We start from the raw sequence: 26,446 nt of genomic DNA on the forward strand, positions 1-26,446 counted from the left end.
TGGTAAATTATAATTAATACTCAACCCGATGTGGATCTGCATTTTTCATAAAAGGAAATGTGAATCAGCTTAGTGTTTTTATTGTGTAGTTCTGCTGAAAACTGTCCCAAAAAAAGGTTGTAAATGGGACTAAATGGCCCTAAAATAAAAAGTTGGGTTGCTATTCCTGCAAACACGGTTGCCACGGTAACCTGCACACAGATCAAAGGAAGGTGAGGGGTGACATCTATCTAGTCGGAAGCCTGCTGCGTGCGTGGCTAGTTGGAATGCAAAATGTTAAAAATGTGTTTTCAACTATAATTATTCCTGCAAAATTGGTCCGGATTGCACTGAAACTCGGTCAGATCACATTTCTCATTGTAAATTGTCTTTTAATATTTCATTCATGCGAATAAGCAAGTGCTGTTTGGATGTTGTCAAACATCTGACTGTCAAAGAGAATCAGCTGATAAATGTGTGTCGTACAATGACACAAAAATCAGACGACAGAATGACAGAATTGACTTGTCAGTTAACAGTATTGTATTTAGTTTAATCAGCCCAGTTTTTCTTTACTTTGCACATTTTATTTTCAGTAACGGACAAAAAAACAAATGTTTTCTTCATATCCTGGTGATATTACGACATACCATGGTCAAAAATACCATACATTTCTTACAAAGCTCCTTTATCTATTATTAAACTGTTCTAAAAATCTAAACAACAAAGTTCTGGCCCCCGTTGGTTTAAAATTTTGCGTTAAAATTGAACATTTGTCTTTACATTTACTGCCTGTGAGCAGACGCGATAAGAATATAGAGATATTTAAGACAGATTTTGACAACAGCCTCAAATAAAAGCAGCACGTATTTATGACGCGACATATAACACCGTCACTCAACGAAGCTTTAAGAGCCGTCTGACCTTTTACATTCATGCTGAGGCATAAATTCTCCAGCCGGCTCTTTTTCACACATTATATCATTACTGTATATCACCAAACCTGTGTTACTTTTGATTTGTTTTGAATGGATTTGATGCTTAAGTCACTCAACCTGGTACCTCAGGTTCCAAGCGAGCTGAGTCGATACTAAAATGTGACGTCAACGCACTTTTGAGTCGTAGAATTAGCTGAGTCGTGTTGTGTGCACCGTTCATTTCTCAAATGGTTCACATAAAAGTGAGCTTCATAGTTTTAAAGGTCTAGAGCAGAGGTGTCAAACTGGCGGCATGCGGGCCACATGCGGCCCACCGCTTGATATCATACAATCGGTACAAACACGGCCCGCGACGTCCTCTTCTTTGAAACAGGTGTGATTTAGTTACAGTTACAGACTTGCTTGTTACAGGTTGCTCAGTGGTAGAGTTAGTCGTCTCTCAACTTGAAGGTTGTGGGTTTGATTCCCCTCTAGTCTACATGCCGATTGAGCTGTCAGTGGTCATCAAAGACTAGAAAAGTGCTATATAAATACAGACCATTTACCATTACAGTTGTTATTTATCTCTGTCTGTTTTTGATATTAATTATTATTATTTATTATAATAGATTTATTGTGCTTACATCATGTTTTTATTCTAAAGTGTTCATCATTCCATGTCAAAACACTTTTACTTTGAAATATCACCATGAATATCTTTATTACGATAACATGATGAACTATTGCGTCATCATTTTAACCCTTTAACACTTTGGCTTATTTTAACCATAGAGAACCAGAAAATTATCAAGTGCTTTTGCCCATTTTTCCAGAATAACAATATCATATCAATATCTGTTCAGTTATCTATAACTTGCGTGTTAAAATAGTGTATTCACAATTTAAAATTAAGTTTTATTGAAAAAAACCCCCACCATAGTTGCACATAAATGCCAAATTTTGTGTGTTAAATTTGAAATTTGAACAGTATGAAACATTTGGAGCATTTGTTTGAGTTGTTTTTCAAACTCTCTCCTCTCTGGCGGAAAAAGCGCTGATTCGCCGACTTCCTGCAACAGCGTGAGAGAAATTACCGTAATAACCACGACATCTCAGCTTTCAGAAACCGTTGGAATTTTTCCGATAGCACAAACCGTCTCATAATTACGGCAATGCAGAGCGCGCCTGCGATACGCTCGACCAGAACGACTGATATCGGACTGATATCGATATCGGCACATACTTGAGTTTGTGATATCATAAAAACAGATCGTTTACCACAGGTAAATGGCAGCAGGAGGACACTCCCACTGTGGCAGCCATGTTAATAAAGAGAAAGGGAGGAAAAAAAACAACAACCTTTCCCATCAACCACCAACACATGTTCTGTTTGTTTATGTTAAACGGGCTCTTATCAGCATGTTCCTCTGATAAACCACCAACTTTTGTGTTATCGCCTTGTTGATGCTTTTCAGGAGCAGTGCAGATCCCATTACTGATGCACACACACACACACACACACACACACACACACGCACACTGAACGGACAGGTGCTCTTATCTGCTCCGCTGCTCGCAGTGGTCGACTGCACAGCGAGGCTGCATACCAATGAGGCTGCGCCCGGGAAAATCACGGCCACTTTATTTATCAGAGGGGGCTCGACGCGTTGCCACGGGTTACGTCGTGTTTGTGTAAAAGCAAACATTAAATCTATTTACCTATTATAACAACTAGGTTATTCTACTCAAAGCCTAACTGTATTGTTATTTTCTATGTGTATTTAAACTGTATTTTAATTGGTGTGGTTATTGTTTTCTTATTATCAAAATATCAATTATCATTTGAATTGTATGGATTTTTGGAAACAACGAAAACAGACTCGATATGATTTGACACTGCTCCATTGGAAGTGAATGGGAGGCGTTTTTATATATAACTATATGCATATAACTTACATATAATATAGTTAAGTACGTCAAATGTTATGATCCAAATTCCTGGTTTTACTTGCTTTATATAGTCCAGATTATTATTAATCAGCATTTGATAACACCTTCTGTGTTATTATTATTATTTGTCTTGTGTGTGTATTTGTCTTGTTCTCGTCTTGTGAATTTACTTGTATTTACTATCATGCTGTCCATAAAACAACACATTTATAATCTGGCATATTTTACATTCTTACATTAAATAGTATAATAATAAATAAATAAACGTTAAGTGCTGAGGCTTTGCTCAAAATGAATCTCCAGTTTCAGCCACTGCTCCACTCTGCACACGTTTATATTGCACATAGCAGCAAAATGTTTGCTCACACACACACACACACACACACACACACACACACACACACACGAGTATAACCCAGTGGATTCTTTTTCACCTTCATCTTTTTCGGTGGATGGATATTTGATATAAATGATTCCTCCTGGAGAAGAGGAACTTCTATCTCGCAGCTCCATTAGGCTCGATGCCAGTTTTCTCTGTAACCAGAGACGCCCCAAACCAAACCACAGCCGCGTCTCCGTGAAACCGAACCCACTTTCAAGCCTGCGTGAATGTGAAATCAAGCCCCGACAAAAAAAAACCCCAAACACACCGCTAACAACTGACACATCTTGTGGCGCAGAATACAGAGGAAAACACTGCACGGCGACGGCAAACAGCGGCAATTAGAGCAAAAGAGTCCTTTTGTGTTTCTCTGAATGCATCACATCAGCCCACTCAAGTGAAAACTCATTATTAACTTCAGTATCTTTAAGTCTTTGAGGTGTGGGAGGGCGAAGCCACACTCCTCTTGGTTGTAGAGCAGAATTGGTCTAAATTGCACGTGAATTTGCTCCATTTTTGCTTCTAAACTGTGGGAAACAGTGAACTTAAAAGGTGCGGTGTTTATATTCCGTGCCGTTCCCGAGTCTGTGCTGTCACACTCTGTTCTCAGAGAGTTTGCATCGCGTGTGTGTGTGTGTTGGTGTGTGTGTGTGCGCGCCCCGTTAGCCATTCTGTTTGTAGCTGTCCACAGACAGAATCACAAGGTGCCGCTCAGGTGTGCTGGAGAGTGTTGAGTGAAAAAAAGAAAGAACTGCATCTCTGCTTTTTGCATGTGACGTGGCTCTGATGTTTCTATCAGGCAGCGCGGCGTGAGGCGTGAGGCGAGTGCGAAGAATCCGAGATGAGCCAGCACCTCCTGTTCTGAGGATACACACTAACCAGCCACTTTATTAGGTACACAGGGCGCAGGAGAGGCACCCGATGTGGTCTTTTACTGCTGTTGCCCATCTGCTTTATGCAGTAATGTGTCTGGTCATTCTCCTGTGACCTCTGGCATCAACGAGGCGTTTTTTCTCCCAGAGAACTGCAGCTCACTGGATATTTTCTCTGTAAACTCTGGAGCTGTTTGTGCGTGAAAAATCCCACGAGATCAGCAGTTTGTGAAACACTCGAACCAGAACTGTCTGGCACCGACAGGCATGCAACTACAATTCAACAGCAGCCACTCAGAACTTCAGAAATTAGACATTTTTAGGAATGGGCATGAAGCTGAAAGAGTGTACCTAATAAAGTGGCCGGTAAGTGGAACACTATTGGTCTCATTAAAGACCCAAAAAATATACTTTTTTTTTTACTAATTTCCAGAGATAAATATTCTATGATCAGACAGTGGATCTGAGACACACTTCTTATTCTCATAAAATTGACAAAAAGTCAATGTCAAAGTCACTTCCTTCCAAAAAAAATAAAAGCCCTACTGTGAAAGGAAAGGAAAGGAAAGGAAAGGAAAGGAAAGGACAGGACAGGGGAGGAGGTGGCAGTGCACCTCAGGTGCTACTCGACATTACCAGAAGATGATGAATGAGTCAGCACTGTATCTTAACTTATCTCATTAATTGAAATACCCAGGTTCGATGTCACTATATTGTATCCATATAAGACTAAAATCCCCTTAATTGCAACCCTGGGGTCTACTTCACCAGTGAATCGTGGAAAAAGTATTGGACGGATTGTTGTTGCCTCAGCAGAATTACAGTCCCTGCACTGCTGCTGCCGGGCTGGTGGAGGAGGAGGAGGAGGAGGAGGAGGAGGAGGAGGAGCTGAGCCTGAAGGTGAAGGGTGTCACGACTGGAAGAGATTAAGGACACAAGTGGCCAAAAAATGATCCGTGTGGTGCAAACTCACAGACAGGAAGTGGAGCTGACGCACCGTGATCTGCAACGTTATTTATCAAACGTCTTACACAGAACAACAACTACGACACCAGCACGCACACAATGAAACACAAAAATATGTCTGCAAATGAAATCAACTTTCCTTTGCAGACTTTCAAAGATGACTCTTTCACAAAAAGAGCCAACGGTATTAAGGTCCTGACGCAGTGTGTCGCACAGAACTGGAACTTTACGAGACACATAAGAAACATTTACAATAGAAGCAGTGAAGGACCTCAGTAATGGAGCGGAAACATAATAATAAAGAGAATGAAAGTCTGTGATGGTGAGAGGAGCGAGGCCTTTTAAAGTTTTATAGACAACTAAACTTACTTCAAAGTCAACACTGAGAGCGGCAGGTAGAGACCGATTCACACGATTCCATTAATCCGTCTGGAGCTTTGTTTGTGTGAAAGCATGAGTGCGCGCCATGAACATCACCCCAACACCATTTTCAGGGAGTTTTCACATGAATCTCCTCAATAAAAAGTATTAAATAGAGCAATAAAAAGTCCTAAAATAAGAAATCAGATTTAGAATACTTCATTAATCCCTGCGGTGAATTTGGGTAAGAAGGAAAGAAAGTAATGATGTAAGATTTACTGGATATCAGCTATTGATACGTCTGATGGATGGATGGATAGATGGTTGGATGGATGAATGGAGGGATGGATTGATGAATGGATGGGTGGATGGATGAATGAATGGATGGAAAGGAAAGAAACAAAACGTGAACCTTCCAGTCTGGAGTTTTGAGCCACTGAAACCATGTCGCACTGAGCACAACCTCCCAATGGTCAAAACTGGATTAAACATAAAAAAATAAATAAAAATGCACTTGCATCGATAATCTTGACAGCGTAGAGCCATGTTAGCCCATATGGGGCCTGTGTTACTGAAAACATAGGCATAATTTGCCAAATTCAAGCCCATGTCCACTCAGTACCTACTTGGCACCCAGGTAGTCTGGGAAGTGTACTAAGTGTGCAACCACCAGTGCAGCCACCATGGAAACCACAGACAAACCCCCATAATGTCAGCCAGGATATAATAACCCTTATGGGGCCCACATGGACATGCAGGCTGGAGGTAGGTCACACTAAACACCTATTTTTTCCCCCCTGTATTTTCTGGATGTGTTCCAGTAATTACACCGTATGGTTATGAGAGCATTGCTCAAACAACAAATGCAATGGTTCCACAGTCCTGTATATATACACAAATCATAAAAACCTTTACAACCCACTCCTCATCTCTGGCAGCAGACATGCTTTAAGGCTAAATAAAAAGCATCACCTCCTATTTTTCCACCCATGAGTCTATATATTGTTGGTGTGAGGTGCATTGTTCGGGGCACATTCGGTTAACAACCCCATTAACTGGCTCACAAAGCAACCCCCCCGGGGGCAACGATAGCATCAATCCCGGCTTTAGAGGCCATTATGTTTGGGCCCGAGTTATGCACGCCGCGCTGGAACAGCGAGGCCAGGCGGTGGCTGGAAGGGCAGGAAGGTGTCACCACACGTTTGTCAAGCCCAACCCTTTGTCCACCCGGTGACCCCATTATGACCACACACACACACACACACAAGCTCCAACAAGCACCTGCTCAGCAGGAGAGGACTGTTTATCCCCGATAGTGAGACACACAACACACGCTCACAGCTATAAATAAATACACTAACTCCCAGCCACCTAACTAACAGCCACCACCCACTTAATTAAGGCGCTTCTATTCTGCTGCTTATGAATGCAAATGTGGAGCCAGCCAATCACACGGCAGGGACTCAATATGCATTTAAGTGTGCACTAGATATTCAGGTCAAGAGCGTCAAATTAGGGAAGAACGGTGATTTAAGTGACTTTGAACGTGGCGTAATTGTTGATCTTAAGAGTTCCCGAAACTGCCGATCGACTGGCATTTTAACGCACGACCATCTCACGGGTTATTTCATCCTTTTAATGCGGTTTTGATTTGCTACAGCAGGGCATGAAACACACACAAGGGAGACATTTGCCTAAAAATATCAACTTCACTTCTTCCTTGCACTAAATTCAAGCACTTTCAATGACCCGTGTCTATTTTAAAAAACTTGGGCACCGTGATAAGTGTATCGCTAAGTAAAGACACAGTGGAACCAGCAGACATACTGTACGTACGCAGGCAAACACACACACAGTTACAAATACACTCAGTCCAAATAACCAGATGGCCGAAAGACACACAAACAAAGCACAAATCGCACACATCTACCCAAATATACTCACTCCTGTTCATCCACACACACACACACAGGATAACATTCACACTCTTCACATGCTGCAGGAGAAAAAGAGGTCAGTGAATCCACTGAACTCTGGGATTCTGCGCACGGAAACATATTTGTTGTACAACTCAGACTGCCTAATAGCCAGATTCCTCTAAGGGAAACTTAACTGCCTCAATTAAAATCGCATAAAAGAGAATGTGCATGTCCTAACAGCATAAATATGTCCTGTCTTTACAACAAACAAGGATAAAGAGTTTCCCCCTCTGATAGCAGAGCAGGTGGACGCTGTTTCTCCTCTTTAACTCCCAGGTTGGAGGCAGCAATTGCGACGATGGGAGCGCCAGGAGCGCCGGAACTGATGAGTCACGGGGACAGTTTTACAGCCGGCGGCACCCGAGTCTGCTCGCCTTCTGAGATCGCCACGACAAACTGTGCGGGGAAGGAAGTGTCGTGGGTTTTTCTTCACAGCAGGAAATAGGACAGAAGTAACCGGAGGAGATAAAGCTGAGAAAAATACACCAACACTTCATTCACTAATCTCCTGAGGCTGACGGGGATCTGAGCTCGTGAAGATGGGATGTTTTTTAAAGAGTAGATTTAGCTCGTGTGTATAATGAAGAGCGTCCAGAATGACCTCACTGCATTGATTCAAAACACTCGTGCGATGGATGTGGATGTGGATTTAGTCCTTTGAAAACTCAAATTAGCTGTTAAAATGTTAAAGCCACGTTTATCAGCGTTTTATAGGAACGGCGGATGGATTAAAAAAAGATTGTAGTGTGAGAAAGCACAGATTATCTTCTTTACGATTCCCGTTGGTTCCACAGAGATTTTTTTTTTACAAACTTTACTCTTTCAGTTCCTTGTTTGACAATCGTTCTCAGCAAAGCCGCTCTAATTAGCTCACTGCACACAACACGCCTGGTGCTAAACAACTGTTTTTGAATAAATTACATGAAATGATGATGATTCCCAGATTAGATTCAAGCAAAAAGCCGACAGAAAGATGTGATAACAAATTGAATATCAGGCAGCTGGAATCTGATATCACATTCGGCTTTTTTTGGTTTAGCATACAACGCTAGGTAGCATCAGCTAGCTTCTGTGCAGTCAGTGTATTCATTTCTCCTGGTGAGTTTGCAAGAACGAGACAAATCTTCACATTTGTTTGACGTAGTGTTTGAAGAGGGAAAAAAAAGTGTGATGCTATGTGTTAGCGTGTTGCTACAGTTCAGTGTCAATCAAAGTGAGTTGTATTATAGTCGCTAAAGCCGTGTAACAGACTGTTTTGTGTTCATGTCTGGAGGTTGGAGTTTGTCTGTACGGTATAAATCGAGTCATCACTTTATTATTTATTTTTTTAAGACTTAAAAGGTAACAGTCACCATTATACTGTATAATAACTTTTGCATTTATGGTATTTTATATATTGTGTTTTAAATTAAAACATATTTTCTTAATCTGGATGTTCATTGATCCTGAGACTCCTTTGATTATATCTTCTTGTTTACATTGACCAAAAACACCAAATCTATGTTTAAAACACTATTTCTTCATGAGCATTATGGGAAATAACTCTGATACTTCCCGATTAAATTCCCTCTCGTACATTGTACGTAACGTTTTGTAACGCGTTCTCTCTCGCAGTAATAGCTGGGTCTGCTCTCGCCACTTTACCACAGCTCCATGAGAAACTGCTCACTTGACAGAAAATGAAGCGGCCCGGCGAGTTCTTCTCGTTGCACTGCGTCACCATAAGGACTGTGAGAAATGCGCGTCACGTTTAATCACGTACCGCTTCATTACTGTTGGTGTTCAGTCAGCGTGACCGGGTCTTTGACAGCAGATACCAGTAACTGGAGACTAAAACTGACAAATTCTCTCCATTCTCCCTCTGCAGATTTTCATTCTTGTGGTCATCGTGGGACACTTAAACTCCCCACTGAATGGCAGACTAATGAAATTCTCTGGCTGCAGCTCCTTATGGCAGGGCCGAGGCAGATTCCATTACAGGCTTTACGGACTGACACCCCAAACACTGCTGAGTCCAACCCTAATCCTATATTGGCTGAAGCCTTGGTAATATTTTTTCATATACTGGAGCTCCCCTCCGTATTTTTTTCTCTCCTCGTCCTCGTACGTCTCAGATACATATCAGCAGAGTTATTAAGTTGAAGCGGCGAAAGATTTAACAGCTTTATCAATTTATCCGAGCGCGGAGAGACGGATTTACTGTACTTGTGGAATAATGTGCCCAAAAAAAAAAAGAAAAGTCCACTGATGGAGTGACAGTTATCATAGATAATATTATAAACACGTCTGGCAACATAAAGGAAAACTTAAATTTGATTAATCCAGACTACTGGCTAAATATATGTGTGGGAGAATTTAATCTGAAACCAGAATATTCTGAGGCCTAAAATACAGGCAGATGATGACCATCCATAGCCCTCAATCTCAGTTTATTGTATTTATTTGACGAGGTGAACTTAACTTGGCAAAGTGAGAAGAGCTTAATTTAACCGCCGAGTATCAGTGTTTTTACTGAGGAATATACACATACGCAAATGTAAAAAGCAGTGAAATCACTATTTTTCTTTTTTAATCAGCACAAAAAAGTCATAAAAATAATTCACACACAGTAACAAAACAATTTCCTAGCCCTAACGTGGCCATTAAAGGAAACAGAGGAGAAGAAAGTGGCGTAACATTATTGTGCCATAACAGCAATGGTGCATAAAGCGTCTGTTAATAATCCTAACATATCACGCTCGGGCAGGGCCAAAAAAATTAAGCAAAAAGCAATGCTGTCGCCTTTGTAAACAAAAGGCTTTCGCTTCAAGGCTTTTTTTCTGCTTCCAGTGAAAGTGCACAGCTGTTTTCCCGCTGCGATCGGCCATATAACAGTTTGCGGAGCTAATGTGTCTCACACAAGCAAGCACACGATAGTGAGCAGGTTTGTAGCTGCGGCTTGTTTGACTCTCTCTCGCTCTCTGTGCCACGTTTTAATGATCAATAATGTCGGGTTCATGGATTTTAAAGGTGCAGTGTGTAACTTTTGTTGTTATTCTGCCTCCGTTTGGTTCTTGTGAACACAAACAACGTAATATTAGAAGGAGTACTATAGACCCATAGTTCTCAAACTGAAGCACGTGTACAACCCTTGGTACGCAAGGTACTTATTATTATCACCACCATGTTGTTACTTCAAGAGGTCAATATTTTCTCAGGTGGTACTTGGTCCAAAAAGTTTTAGAACCACTGTACTACATTAAAGCATTCAACAGACGCTTTAATCCAAATCGACGTCCAAAAGAGGAATAAGCGACATAGAATTAGTCTTGGAAAGAACTCCACTAGATAGGAACAGTGGACTGATACTGAGGGTGAAAGTGCCGAGGTGGATCCAAGTACAGAATGAGAGGGTGTAGGGTAAGTGCTAGGACAGAAGATGCTCTTGGAAGAGCTTTCTGAAGATAGACAGGGACGCCCCTGTTCTGGTAGCGCTCGGTAGGTCATTCCACCAGCGTGGAGCGACACATGAAGAGAGTCTGGATTGTCTTGTGAAGGGTGTTGGCACCGCCAGACGACAATCCTTTGATGAACGGAGTAGTCGAGGGGTAACATGAGCCTTTAGGAGAGCATTTAACTAGGTGGGAGCAGACCCGTGAAGCACTTTGACACTAGACAACACAACTCATGTCTGTTTTCATCTTTAAAATTAAGACAGTGGTCGAAGAAAGGCTAATGGGAACATTACATTGCCCATTGCTAATGCTAACATTATGCTAACTCCCAGTGACAACAATGCTCTAGCTGGTAGATTCCAGAGTTTAATGTCTGTCACAAAGCCAGATTGTGCCCATTTGTTTCCCTCCAAACTCTCTGGAGTTGTTGAAAATAGTGCAGGTCGAGTATAATGTTCTCTCCGGCTGTTTCCATACTTGTAAATAGCACGCCGGGGAATTATTAGCATCAGATATATTCAGTCTGTTAAGTTTTGTGATATATCAGTGCACAGTAAACTCTGACAGGTTGAATCCAGCACTGGTCCCGTTCATTTTTGCCACAAAATCTTGGGAATCTAAAGAAAATCTGTGTCCTAATAACCTAATAATCTACTTCAGGGATTGACTTTGTGCCAACATGAGCTTGGTTTGATGTGGTTTTGAGTAAAATAGATGCACATATTCATTCACTTATTTATCACTTCACTTTCCATCAAGCACATCAGTAAAAATACAGCATTTTACCACGTTTATGTTCTAATCTGGATTATAAATGACAGGATCTGCGTCACCCGCAGGTCTACTTTGTGTTTAGTGCTAATTAAAAATGCAAACACACCACGGAGCAAAGTCTGGCTGTGGACTTTTATCTTCTTTGACTCTTCAATGTCCAGCTGAGTGCATATTAATACTTTAATAGCCACAGTGAATCATGGCGTGAAAAACACATAGCCGGTGATAAATCATTTTTATCATTTATCACACTCAGGGGGCCACGTCTTAACACCTGACACAAAAAGAAGCTCCAAGTTTGAAGCGAGTCTGTCTCTAGTTTCAGACTGACGTGGTTGTGAATTCCCTGTTCACTTCCCACCTTGTTTATGGAGCAAACACACATCCGACTTCCCCCGAGTAAAGGGACTTTTATGGTTTTTAAATGTGGCATGTTGTTTGGCTTATGCTAATTTTAAGGCAGTGTAAAGTGATTTGTACTTGTGACCAACAAAAGCCTGCTCTGTTTTCAGCGCTGCAGTATTTCACTGTTGTTTTATGGGCAGGTTATCAGGATTGTAATAAACAAGAACATAGGTGGGTGTGCAACATGCCCACACTTTGATTTTTACACACACACACACAAGATGGTTGACTGGTTTCCACTGACTACATGATGAAGCTATCAAAATCCCCAGCATTGGAATTGTTCCCGCATTACAATTCAATAAAGTTTGTTCCCAAACACAACGTGTATATATATACTGTATGTATGTATATGTATACTGTATATCATCTTTTTTATAGGGACAACACTATGGCACTGTGGAGACTCAACCATTTGTTAATTTAATCATAAAATCAACTTGTTTATTCCACAAAAGACTCCAAAAACAGTGCTGTGATTAATTAAAGAGTGTTCAGTTCAAACCCTTTGAGTCATGCGCTTTTTACACAGTGACCTTGTTTTCCCACCAATAAAACTCACAGCAGTGGATTCGAAAACTTCCTCAAAGTCACAGAATGATCCTTAGAATGAGGTCACGTCATCAGACCTCACTGTGGGACTGTCCCAATGTCCAGGACATGTCAAACTCTACGGTGGACCAAGTCCTTTACACTAGATATGTACAGTTATGCTGCTTTAAAAAAAGAGGCAAGCAACAGCTAAATATTAATTTAAATGTAAATTTGTGAACGCAAATGGTCAGAAATAGCAAAAGAACACAACAAAAACAAGCTAGCCATTGTTAGCCACTGTTAGCAGGTGATAATGACGATCTACGTGGTATTTCGTACAAACAAACAGTGACATAGCAACATGTCCACGGTTAAAAATGAAACGGTACGTGTACGACTGACTCTACATGAAACAAATAAGAGAGAAGTACAATTAACAGTAAAAGTAGTACAAAAAGTAGTCGAAAAAGTAGCAGCCATCTTGGAATCTTATGTTGGGGTTTACGAGGTCAATCTGACATAAGGTGGCGTTCCAGTTTTGACGTCAACTGTTAACATGCCATAAATACTCAGAATAAAGCTAACTAAAGCTGCAATGGTTATGTTTGTGTATGTCAGTGTTTGCTAGTTAGCATAAACAACAGCAAATATATGAAATGAATATAAACAGTTTGCACTTAGCTTTGCTTTAATGTCCACCTGACTTTTCTACCAAGTTGATGTTTTAAAAACAGCTTGTCATCTATCTATAAACTAATCAATGATGTAGTGATGCATGCTTGTTAGCCTCTTCAAAGAAGGGGGATGCAAGGGAGGAGTCTCAAGGATCGTTGACTTTGAGAAGCTAGATCAACCAACATTCCAGCTGCCATTCCTACAATAATACAGGTTATAACTGGTAGTAAATCCAAGGCTTTTGAGGAAGTCTGCATGTTTCTTAGCCCAGCATTTACTGTGACGTATCATGTATCATATACACCCTGCTAAAGCTAAGGAAGTCTAATGGTAAAGTGCAATTAATCCCTCTGAGAAGGTTGTCTCTCAAGGTTTTCTCTCAAAGCTTCAGTCCATAACATCTAATGATGATTATTGTTGTTGTTGATGTCATTATTCTGCTTCAGCATTATTTCTATGCCGCAGGTAAAACAGGTTATGTCAAGCAAAACTATCAGACCTGACTGAGGGAGTGTTCCTGTGTATACAGCGGCAGTGCAGGGCCGGCTGGTTTGAGCAGTAGAATTAACGCCTGAAACTTTTTGAGAATGTTTTTTGTGAGTTTTTTAGTCAGACTCCAACCAGTCGTCTGGCTTTACTAGCGCGGTGTCACACAAAACAAATCACTTCCTGTGTGCAGTGCAGGAATGTCACTGGGCTACACAAAAATCTAGATATATGTTTGTATTTATTAGCACTTACACCCTGCGGTGTTAATATTCATGATTATTTTTGTGGTGCTGTTGAAGTGCCTTGTGTTTCCGTTATTCAACAATATAAAATACCAGGTGGTGTTGGAGTCGGGGGAGTGGCTGAAAAAACACCGAACATCATAATAAACACAACAACAGTGTAATGTAATACTTTGCACGCCACAATTCAACAGCGGCGCAGAATTCAGCCTCCAAAGATGACCATAAAATTGATCAACGCCGCTCCGAAACACAGGAGCTGAACATTATAAACTTCGGGAAGACGGGATTCACTGCAGGGCCGTCATATTGCACCACATTAGTTTTAGCTAGGTGTTTGTAATAAACTGGCAGTGTGTGCTTTGCAGATATTTTATAATCTTCAGTGGCACACTCAAACTGCTGCACCGAGCATTGAAATTGAGACCAGCAGCGCCGAGGCTTTGTCCTGATTTATTGGACAATGCATTTTCTCCCACAATTCACACAGGGCCTGGAGATAAAACCTCCTGTGGACATTTTATCTAATTTCGCCACCGCCTGTCAGCTTTTGTAATTCAATACGTCTTAGTTAGCATGAAAATAGGTGGGAATAATCTTTTTTAATACACAATAACACGTTTAATGGATAATTCGTCTGGATATTCTCATATTTGCAACGGCGCGGCATTGGGTATAGCTGTGTGCGTGTGTGCGTGGCCCTTGGGAATGAAGGAAATGATCATTATTATTTCTGTCCCCTGAGATAAATCCGAGATAAAGTCTGCATTGTCACGGTGATGTGATATTTGTCAGTGACCTGGTGAGAACTTCATCGCAGATGAAACGATGTCTTTCTCTCTTGTGCTTCACCCAAAGCTGTCGTCTACAGTGAGGTGCGTGAACCGGGGCCGGCGAGAACAAATCAGAAAAAATAACACCCACCCATCCGCCCGCCCGCCACCCTCTCACGCCGTTATATATCATCAGTCTGTGATACCATTGAGTGCATTCCAGCGGCGGTTTGTGATAAAGTGTCTTTGGCATCTCCATTTCCCCCTCCGCCCGCCTCATCTACGTCTACTTCACTGCTACATTTCCCAGAATGCCTTTCAGCGGCTGGGGTGTGAGTCTGAAGGGTTTGTGAGCAAATAAATTGTTGTTCTATGTTGTTTTCTTTTTTTCATGAGCCGGCTGCTCTGTAAACACAGGAGCGTGTGTGTGTGTGTGTGTGTCTACTACCTGGCTCTTGCTCAAAATGCCAATTGCCCTGTAGCTGCAATGCATTGTGGTCCACCGGTGGGAGAAGACTCTTTTTCTTCTATGATGCTTTTATTTTTTTTTACCTTCATCAGTGCTGAGATTTTATCAATATTTCTGACGCTGGAGGACAAAGTATGAGTTGCATCCAGACGCTCTACGACACATCTTCTACTTCTACTTTCATTTAAAATCCAAGTCATTTCAGCCATAATTGTTGGTGAAGAGAAATAGCCGCTCCTCCACTTTCCTCTTCCAGTGGAAAACCGATGGGCTTCCGGGAATAGCATCTAGTGCAAATTGCACAAAAATTATCCTGCGGGGAATTACATGTGATAGATGTGAGGTGACATATTATGTGTGAACACACAGTAATGCTGAGGACGGCATTTTCGTAACAAACAAGTTCCCACACCCACACCATCGCACGTTTTTTTTTTCCAAATATGAAGTCTGAAAGGATTTATAATGACCTGGAATTCATTCAAATATATCTGAAGCTGCATTTTGAGGAACGGAATTAGACTTTGAACGTGAAATGTGCATCCTGTGTTCTTTTGAATTAAAGAGTTACAGAAAAGTAAGCTTTCCCTTTCAAAATGCATATAAAAGGTTTATGAAACAAGCAACTCTGTGTGATTCAACATTTATGGGTCCTATCTTCAATTTCTACCAAGAAACTGATGTAAATGTGACACACTGGCCCTTTAAGAACATCTACACATGCTGCTTCAACACTTGTTGGTGGCTGTGCCTGATGCTATGGAGGCAGCTTTTGCCAGAGTTGCTGTTTTCCAAAGGGGTTCCCAAAGGGCATTAGATTGCGTTTTCTGTAATCAGATCGCACTTTATCACATGCATTTACACCTGGTATTAACATCCATCTCTGGTGTCCACATCAAGATGTAAATTGCTATCCGAGCACGGTCATCCATGCTGCCATATCAGCATGTGAAGTTGCGCTATTGTATGGACTCTTCTGCTTATCGACATGGCAAAAAAGCAGTGGTTTCAACTGAAGCCTCACACAGGAACGAGTTTAGGAGACTACACAAGGGGTTGGCTCTTTATCCACAAGGAAGTGACGTTTTGGGATCTGAAAAATGGTATTTTTTGGAAAAACTGGTCCCAGAGTCAAAAAACATCTCAAAACGCCACCCTTGCATTTTCATCTACACAACTTTGGGGAAAACCATGAGGCCATAGCCACAACCATGCCAGCTTTATGTGCATGCTCAACATCTTCTTTTCCATTTAGTTGCATTCCTGTGGCAGCGTTGCAGCTCCACATACAGGCCTGGCATATAACCTGCAGCATTTAGAGACTATGTTTATGGAAAATATTAAGCTGCCGCAAAGGAAAAAGCACAATTAATTGTGGAGACAATCCAGACAATGGAATTATGATGGATTGATCAACTGATGGACTGACTGATTATTTTCTTGTCCTTTTCCACAAAAGTGCTCAACCTTCATTGGATAAGAGGACATCAAGGAATTTGATTTACAACATTCTTTCCTCGGTACAGACTGATGAAGTGCTTCTTTAACATTTCAAGGCAGGACTTGCTCATGGAGGTATGCACTTTTGGAGCCTCTTTCTAGTTCCCTGTGTGACTGATAAAATGTTTGTGCACCTTGTGAGGCTGAGAGTCAGCGAGAGTTTCACACCAAACTTGAAGGTTACAATAACACAAGCAGAATTCCTAAAGTGCTATGTCCTGTTCATTCCTCAGAACACTCCAGAGCGACATTCAGGTGAACTTGCTCAAATTCAATCTGCAAAGAGCTGCATACGCTGTTTTTATATAGATCCATAAACAATGTGATCAATATTCATGCACACAGTATGCAGTGTTGCCCGTCCTCATGTGTTATACAGTGCACAGTGCAGACACACACACACACACACACCCCCAGTCGTCTCCCCTGCATCTGCTGCAGGCGAGCTCAAGGACATTGCCGGATTTATCAGCGCAGAGCAATTCATCAGGATAGTTGGTAAATAAAAGATGCTATCGCATGCTCCTGCTGGCATTGAGGGCTCTTGTCCTAATCAATAACATTACAATTCTTCACTGATCTCCTTCCCTGATTAGCCAGACTAATCCAATACACAATGTAGCTGTCAATTAGTGAGGCAGGACAAATCCCTCCCGTTAGGATCGCCCTTATCTGCCATTTCACTCTGATTTAAAACTGCAATGCAAAACTTTTTTTTTTTCAGGGAACACCAAAACAGTTACATTCAAACCGCAATAGCGATTAAGTCTAATACTCTCTCTGTTGGTGTAGCAGTGTTTAGATCTGCACACAGGAAGTGATTTGTGTTATGTCAGGTCACAGCAACGCTGCGCTAGCAAAGCAAGTCTTTCATGTCTGCAGTTTCATGTCACCGCCCGCCCTTGAGCTGCCACTTGCTCCACACAAACGTTCCCTCAAATCTCATTCTCAGTGGTCCAAATTTTGGGGGTTTTGACCAGAGTTCCAGAGAGCAAGGAATCCCAGATCACCCTCTCCCCAACCATTCTGCCAGCTCCTCTGGGGGGATCCTAAGGCGTTCCCAGGCCAACCTAGAGATATAATCTCTCCAGAGGGACCTGGGTTGGCCCTGAGGCTTCCTCCCAAAAGGACATGCCCTAAACACCTCCCCAGGGAGGCTTCCAGGAGGCGTCCCAGCCAGATGCTCGAACCACCTCAGCTAGGAGGAGCAGTTGTTCTACTCTGACCCCCTCCTGGATGTCCAAGCTCCTCAGACTATCACTAAGGCTGAGCCCGGCTACCCTGCGGAGGAAACTAATTTGCAATCACGTTCTTTTGGTCATTACCCAAAGCTCATGACACAGGTGAGGTCTTCCAGTTTAGCTCCTTTTTCAACACAACAGACCGGTTGAGCTCCGATCTCCCCACTCCATCCCCCCCCCCCCACTTTTTGACCAGAGTGAATGTGTTTAATTAGTATTCATTACCATGTCAAACGGCTCTGAAGTGAACCCATGGCTTTTATCCGCTTTGACTCCATTCAGTATGTGAGGGAATTCAGGTAAACTCCTGCAAATTCCTCCATGATTTTCTACACAATGCTATGACATGCACACATTTTCCGGCTGTTCCTGCCTTGGTCACACATGCTCAGACATTTGGAAGATCAGGGGCGTAAATTAAAAGGGCACAGCAACACATGAATGAGTAGGGCACTTTGTCATGTTTTTATCACTCAATAGGGTCATTTAGTGTGCGTCTCGAGATTCAACAGGACACTTTTTGTCCATTAGGCCACCAGGGGGACACTGGTTGGAGTTAAATATGTTTTTATTTAATCAACTGCATAAAATGCACGATTGATTGAATGATGTCACAGTTCATGTGCAGGTAACGGCACAACAAAGAAATCACCCTAAACTACACACTGCAGCTTTAAGGCTGCGAGGACATTCTTAGACTCCTCTAATTGCTGATCCCACACGGGCCAGCAGATAGCAAGGAGATTTAACTTAGCATGGCAGCTAAAGTAGCGGGAGGTTAGCGAGTCTGTGCACAGGGACACAGTGAGTTAAGATAAAATGGCTTGTAATTTTTCATCTCCCTTAAATGAGACATGGGAGACAGTGGAGTGGCTAAGTGAGAAAGAGGAGCATAAGGGGCAGGTTCATGCTGTCACTCAGTCGGTAAAAAAACCCAAAAAAAAGTGACGGCAGCAGGCACTTAAGCGACACGGGAACGCTGATGAACAAGCCGAGCCTAATTTGAGTTAATGAATATGAAATATGCATCAAATGTCCCTTTTCAAGATGATCTGCAGCGAGCGCGGATGATGGAGGAGGAGGAAATGGAGCTGCATTAACTAGTCCATGTTTAGCTTCGGCACACTGATTATGCCGCGGACGCGTTTCTCAAATTGTCAAGTTACACACATTAGAGCGCGGGATTACACGGTTCACACACTCTCGGAAGGTAGCGGTTAAGTTTTTGAAGAAGAGAAAAAAAAGGAAAAAAAAAACCTGATATCATCAGAATAATTTAAAAGAAAAATGTCACAGACACATAAAAAATACATGAAGGCGTTGAATTATTCAGCTCGCGACATAAGGGTCACCTGAGGACTTTGACCTCCTCTGACCTTAGATCCTCAATCATGCCCTGTAGTCTGTATTCATTTTCATGCACACTAATAATCCAATAATGGCGATATTGAAGCTGCGTCATCCAACAATGGGTCATTTTCATGGCAAACATTTAACCGTCATGGCACAAAAAGCACATTAACTCTGGCTCAGTCCCATTAAAGAGTAGCAGTGAAAACTGACAGGAAGGTCAGCATGAAGAATACCACGGCCTTATTGGAACTGGTAAATCTAAATCTGTAAGTCTGTTTACACACCGCAAAAACAGACGTATTCTTGAGCTGAATACGTTGAAAAGTCAGCTAAATGTTGCACACGAGGGATCATTGGTAATGCAATTGGTCATTTAGTGGAAGGGCAGAAAATAAGCAGTGAATTATCATGTATACTTCACATTTCTGTGCTTTGAAAGCTGTTGTTTAATACACAAAAAAGACAACAGACAATGCAAAGCTGCCTTTTAACTACTGTATGTTAAAGCTAAAAGAATATTCAGTTCATGAACCTGGAATCCCACTTGCTTGCATCTTTAGTACAATATGTGTTTATGTTTGGCCTGCTGCCCACTATCAAGTTTCAATTTTGGCCCTCCAAGGAAAAACACCAAACTAGCATGCCAAAATATTCAAAAGTCTGTTTTGCGAGAGCAGCTACACGATATGGACAAAGGTATTTGGATGCCTGACCATTACACACACAGCTTTAACACTTCTTTCCTCAAGATTTCAAAATGTTTCTAAGGGAATTTGTAGAGCATTTATGAGGTCAGGCGCTGATGTTGGACGTCTGTTCCTGTTCATCCCAAAGGTTCTCGATGGGGTTGGGGTCAGGGCTCTGTAGCGGGTCAGTCAAGTCCTTGCTTTGTGCACTGGGACACAGTCAAGGCCTTCCTCGAAACTGTTGCCACAAAGTTGGAAACATAGCATTGTCCAAAATGTCTTGAAGTGTTAAGATTGTCCTAAAGCCTGATTAAAACACCTGAATTCAATACTTAACAGGTGTGGACAAATACCTTTGTCCATACAGTAGAGCTGCAACTAACGACGATTATTTTCTCGATTAATTGTTTGGTCCATAAAATGTCATAAATTCTTAAAAAATGCTGATCGGTGTTCGTCAAACCTGGAAATGACGATGATCTCAAATGTCTTGTTTTGTCCACAAACCAAAATGATTCACTTTTAATGATTTCTTTGTTACCCAGAGCAAAGAAATTAAGAAAATATTCACATTTAAGAAGCTTAAAAGATAGGAAGTCTTGTTTTAATCATGAAAAAAGCTTCAAACCGATTATCGAAATAGTTGTCAATTAATTGTTTCAGCTCTACCATACATTTTGTGGCCGTGGTGCTGGTGGTTCATCTGCAATTTGACGATCTCGCTCTTGTCCGTCAAATCGACCGACTATCTTCGCTCCTTGGAGTTGACGTCGCACGTGAACTTTTCCTCGCACTTTTTTCCACCACATGAAGAGCAGTAAACAATTGGAGCGCCAAATTTAATTCTGCCATTATCAAGCTCACAACAATTTCACAGCACAGCAATCACACCATAATGAACTTCCAGAAGCAATTAAAGCCTGTTTCCTGTGGAGGAACCTTCATGAATACCAGACCTCTCATTCTCTCTCTCTCTCTCTGTCTCTCGGAGCCTGTAATCACAGAGTATTCCAGCCGAGGAGTCACACAGGCTTTGTTGTTTGCCAGAAACTCCTGGAGGAAGCCTCTGTCAGGTCGACTCTAATCAACATGCTTCCACCTGATGAAAGCTAATGGGACTTAATTGGAATGGCACGCTGCCGCTCCCCTCAAACTTCAAATCATAACCCACACCTGGAACTGATATCAGCATTAGCCGAACATGTGTAAGCTGGAGACCTTGTTGAAAGAGCATTCACACATTATTTTAATGTTTCCAGCTACTTAGCAACTCTCCTCAGTGATTAACCGCGTCAGCGACCACACGGTGGATCTCTCTGTCTCACGCAGACTCATACTTTACGAACACAAAAGCGGGAAATGGGGGCGTAAGGTCGGGGATTTTGAAAGTGCAACACATGCTGATGAATGATCATGAAAATCAGTGCAACAGCGTTTAGAACAAAATGAGATTTACTGAGGCATTTAAAAAGAAAAAAGCCATTACATTTTTTTAATATGAGCTAATATCAGGCCAACGAAGCATGCGCTCTACTGAGACGGATAAAGAGAGTGATGGTCAGGCTGAAGCGTGAACCGTTAGCGAGTTGACGTGAACATTTGTGCCAAATTAAAACAGATTTTCTGCAGATCACAGATAGAGATGGAGGGAATTGATACAAATCAATTCTAAAAACATTTAGAATTTAACATTGTGTTTGGGAAGATAAAATTAATACTTGTGTCAGAGAGTAGCAGCCAAACTTAACCGCACTATTTGCTCAGCAACAAAAGACAAAAGCACAGAAAATGCCACCATGGTATAGAAAAAGGTATTTACTATTATATAATAAAACTATTTTTTTTGATAGTTCTTCCTTTGGTTCTTGTAAAAGTTCATGGTGTTTGTCAAAAATCACCAAAAAAAAGGTTATTTCTGAGATAACAGTGACCTTGAAATGTATAATTTCATGACAAATTTAAAAAGATTCCATGAACACATTATTGAGACGTGACGGATGGACAATGAGTATGAATTGACACAGCTGTCAGCAGGATGGTACAAAAATAAAAACAGGGGGTCATAACTGAGGAGTTTAGTTTCTGGTAGTTTCTTATCAAACACATCCTGTCACTTTGTTGAATTCCACAAAAAGAGCTTCAGTATCTTCAGGCTGGTGCCTGGGGTAACCAATAGGACAGCCAGATGATTGACTCATCCCAAAGTTTAAAGTCTTACCGGTGTTGAGGTCCTTGTACTCCTGGGAGAAGTGCTCGTTCTGGTGCACCCATTCCCCATTGCACTTGAAGAAGATCTGTAAGGCAGGCGTGGCTCGACAGCGCAGCTTGATGGGGTTGCTCTTGACGATGTAGGCATCCTCCGGCTCCTGGATGAAGTGCGGCAGCGTTCCCTGCACTGAAGGAAGGGCCTCAGGCTGAGCAACACCCGCAGCACCTGCAACATCAAACACCTCAGTTACGTCATCTGCCCATATGACATTTAAAGTCTTAGAGATTGTAGTCAGACTATAATTTTGCCTTGATTCATTGACACGTCTTGTTTTCAACAAGTGGAATGGTCCGTTTCTGTCCATTTTCCGGTACCTTCCATTGGGGTACCGGTACGGGAAGAGCTAAACCCACAAAAGTCAGCTGATTGGGTGACAGAAAGCATCACTCCCTTGTGACTGGTCTTTCTTCAACACCTGCAGTGTATTCTCATACAAAGCTCGACATCTCGTATCGCTAAAAGCTTGGATTCTACCACCTTACATAAGGCAATCAAGAAGACGGGTGCAATTCCAGCAAAACTCTCCTACTTTTAGTCCAACAATGAGGAGGAAATGTCGTTTGTTGAGTCTGAAATCGTGTGAGAATTGTTTGGTGTTTACAGCCGACATAAAGACAATTACTGAAACAAACAACGGGAAGACTGAGCGAAAACAAAGGGCAATAAAGTCCGCTGCAGTTGGACACGCAAGTCGGTGACAAACATTTGTTTTTACTAACAACAGCACAAACAGCAGCTGCTTGCAAATGTAAAAATGAATGCTCAGTGGACGACGAGACTTTTTTGAATTCCCATTTATCAGAAGCTAACACTCTGTAGAACGGCAACATATACACAAAGTACAATTCGTTCCCCATTCAAGCGAAACCATTCTCCTCACAGCAATTTGTGGATGAATGAAATCACAGCGGACCAAGTAGAGAGGAATTATAAGAGGACTGATTACCTAAATTGTAGCTGTGGAGTCTGAATGCATCTTATCTCAGCCACAAGGCTTCAAATTTGGTACACACACACAAACCCACACACATACACAAAACAACAAAAACAGTCTTTGTGCTTGGCCAGTGTGCCACCATCTCACACAATTCACAGCAGGTTAACCCTGTGTGGCAAGAACCAAGGCCGGTTCTCACTCACTGTTCATCAGATTGTTATTATTATTTGAATTTGTCAACATATCCAATCAGAATCTGATCTTCTTGACCAACCGTTCACATTATCTTTTGCAAGTGATAAGATCCGATTCACCTGGATTTGGACGACAGGAATCTGTGCCTGTTTCTGTCCCGGGGAAGTCACTTTTAAAGTCCTTTGTGAGACGTTTAGATTTAAAAAAAGATCTGGTAAAATACGATCAGAATCACATCTCCACAAACCACCTCCGTATGTGGTGTCAATCAGCTTTGGAATAAGTTTTTTTGCGGTTCAGACTGCCAAAACAATCAACATCTGGATATGCTTAAAAATCTTATTTGCTGCCGTCTAAACAAGGTCTTAGATACCCATGTGATCTGGTTTTAACCTGAAAAATAGTGGTTCAGTTACACTATGGTCCCCATACATACATATTAGCTGCTTTAAGGGTATGAATCCCTCAGTTTGTGTGTAATGTAACACAATGCTGCCCCCTTGTTGGTGTAAGCTGTCAGTAAAAAGTCACCGATCACTCTTTGTCAAACTCAAGGTTGTGCTGTGTTAAAATGAAGTGCCAGCTACAAGAGTTAGCGTGTCTAGCATTGGTGAAATACATACTTCAGGCTAGCTACCGAGGCAGATAACATGGCTAATAAACAAGCTAACATTAGCTAGCTTCATTTCATGAGTATTTTCAATTTTTTGAAAAATTGGTGAAAATTTGTTACACATTTTGAACTTCAAATAGAATAGAACAGAATATACACTCAAAAACAGAAGCACTATTGTGTACCTGAAATGGGGCAAATGTGAAAATTAACCAGTTTAAGTACAATTCAGCATCCTAAAAGATACATATATCGATAAAATACTATTGGTACACAACTGTACACACTGATTGGGTATGATTCTGTTTATTATTTGTGCTAAACAGAGACAAAAATGAACAATAATTGTCTAATTTGACCGTTTACTTGCATGAAGAAAAAGCAAATGAATAGGGTTCAATTGCAAACACACACATACAATGTACAGTAGTGATGTACATAACATTTTCCTTGAAAAGGGTACCAATTCATTCCTTCTGTTTGATTTAATTCACTTTAATTCACTCTCTGATGGCCATAAAAGGTATTTCTGGCATCTCCGAGTGCAGTATCGTCCCCGTGAGGAAACATTCTCAAAAAATGTGATCCTACAGGTGCAGAAATGTTCACGTCTTTTGCCCTATTTTTCAGTGTGTGGAGTAGATTTTGTGTGCTTGCGAGTGCTTCTCCCAGAGGTGCTTCAAAAACACGTTTACATACAACACCATCACTGTGCGTCACTATTAAAATAGCAGAATCAATACGAAAGCATCGTTAGATTTCATTCTTTAATGCTGCCGTACCATGAAGGGCATCATACGATCAGAATCTCACAGTCGCTGGTCTAAAGCAGTCAGAGAAAGAAGGACTTTTTTCTCTCCCCCCTCCTAGTTTGAAGGTACAGTTCCCAGCTCGGCATGGCGTCGTGTACTTGTCTCCTCTGAGTAAAGCACATGCAGAGCTCTGCAGGGTTTGAGGAAATAAGGAACAGGATGTTTGTGATCCAGCTTCTCCGAATGACGCCTCGGTCCCATCAAGGCGTCTCCAGCTAAGCTATTCAGTGCCGTAAAAGCCCCATGAAAGCTATTACACCCCACCATCAAATCCAATCCTGTCGCACCCCCCCCCACCCCTGAAATCGAATCAGCCGCCTCGCCACCTCTCTCAATCAATGTTGTCCTTGTTAAATGGGTAAATGAATGGGTGCAGGTGTAAAGAGGAGCGGATAAAACAAACAGGCAGGGCAGTGGATGGATGGACAATAATGGGCGGACATTACTCACCGCCGGACACGCAAATGTCCTTTATTTTAAAAATACGGCCACTTCCTTCAGCTCCTAAAAGCAGCCATTACACTTCAGCTTCCTTTGTGCTCAATACTGGGTGGAAAAATGGGGAATTTGAAGGGCTGCTGCCACTGTTCTCTGATGACAATGCTGCATAAAGTGCTATGATAATTGACATTATGCATCAACATTATGCAGATTTTCCTTTGTGTCGGTGCTGCGGCGGTGAAATGGAATGCAAATATGAAATATTGAAATGTAGCTGTGTTACAAAACACATTTGAATATGAACAGATAATGTTTTTTTGTTTTCCATTTCCTGTATGAATAACCTTGATACATAAATTATCACGTACTGTATTATTACAGTCGATTAAGATCATAGGGGTTGTTTAGAGGCGAGAATACGCACAAATTTCCCCCAACAGCAACATAGTTATTAGTTATAACCTCAGTTTTTACCTGTCACATCATTAAAGAGATACACAACATGGGAATTATTAATACATCTAAAGTGAGCTAAGAAGAAATGAGCAGTTTTCATCACCTCCTCTGTTGCCTCCGAGACAATATTTGCCACAAATACTGCGATAAATAAAAACACACTCTCGTGAAATTAGCGTTCATATCACAGTTTAGGAAATTACGTCACTACAAAATGTGTTTTTCTCTCATGAAAGGGTGAACTTTAGCTCAGTCAGTTACAACAGAGCAAAACGCGTTACCTAACTTTAAAAAGGAGGAGGAGCCAAAGTTAGGGACCGTCTCAAAAGTGCAACAAGGCCAATCAAATGTTCACACTTGTGTCAGCTCTCGAACAAACTCTCTGTATTTCACCACTATCAACACTTCCTCAGTAAGTTTTCTTAATGACGATGCCAAACGTCACATGATTAAATATGGAAGTTTGACCGTGAGCAAGAGTTGCACAGACCAATTAACAGATTCCGTACGATTGAGGTAGAACATTCAGAGCAATTCTATACCACAAAGGTGAAAACATGACTTTGTCGCAGTATTGCACATCCCTGCACATGCCTGGAGTTTCACAAGATCAGCTTGATGTTTATCAAGAATCGTGTTTGTGCTGCTAAAAAAAGAACACAACAATAATGTTGTGTAGGTGTTTTAATTATAAGCTGAAAATTGCATCGCGGTTGAAATATTGGTTTTAATTGATCGTGCAG

General features: G+C 41.5%; 1 protein-coding gene across 2 annotated transcripts in view; it reads right to left on the reverse strand.

Annotated features, from left to right (window-relative positions):
- The window catches only part of unc5db (unc-5 netrin receptor Db), a 253,424-nt gene that overhangs the window by 124,918 nt on the left and 102,060 nt on the right, over window positions 1-26,446 (reverse strand). For both annotated transcript variants that reach the window (XM_058636898.1, XM_058636899.1), the window contains exon 2: window positions 22,199-22,414. In XM_058636898.1, coding sequence (XP_058492881.1) covers window positions 22,199-22,414 — 216 coding nt within the window. The remainder of the gene's footprint in view (window positions 1-22,198; window positions 22,415-26,446) is intronic.

The sequence above is a fragment of the Solea solea genome, chromosome 8, assembly GCF_958295425.1.
Source record: "Solea solea chromosome 8, fSolSol10.1, whole genome shotgun sequence".
Lineage (NCBI taxonomy): Eukaryota > Metazoa > Chordata > Actinopteri > Pleuronectiformes > Soleidae > Solea > Solea solea.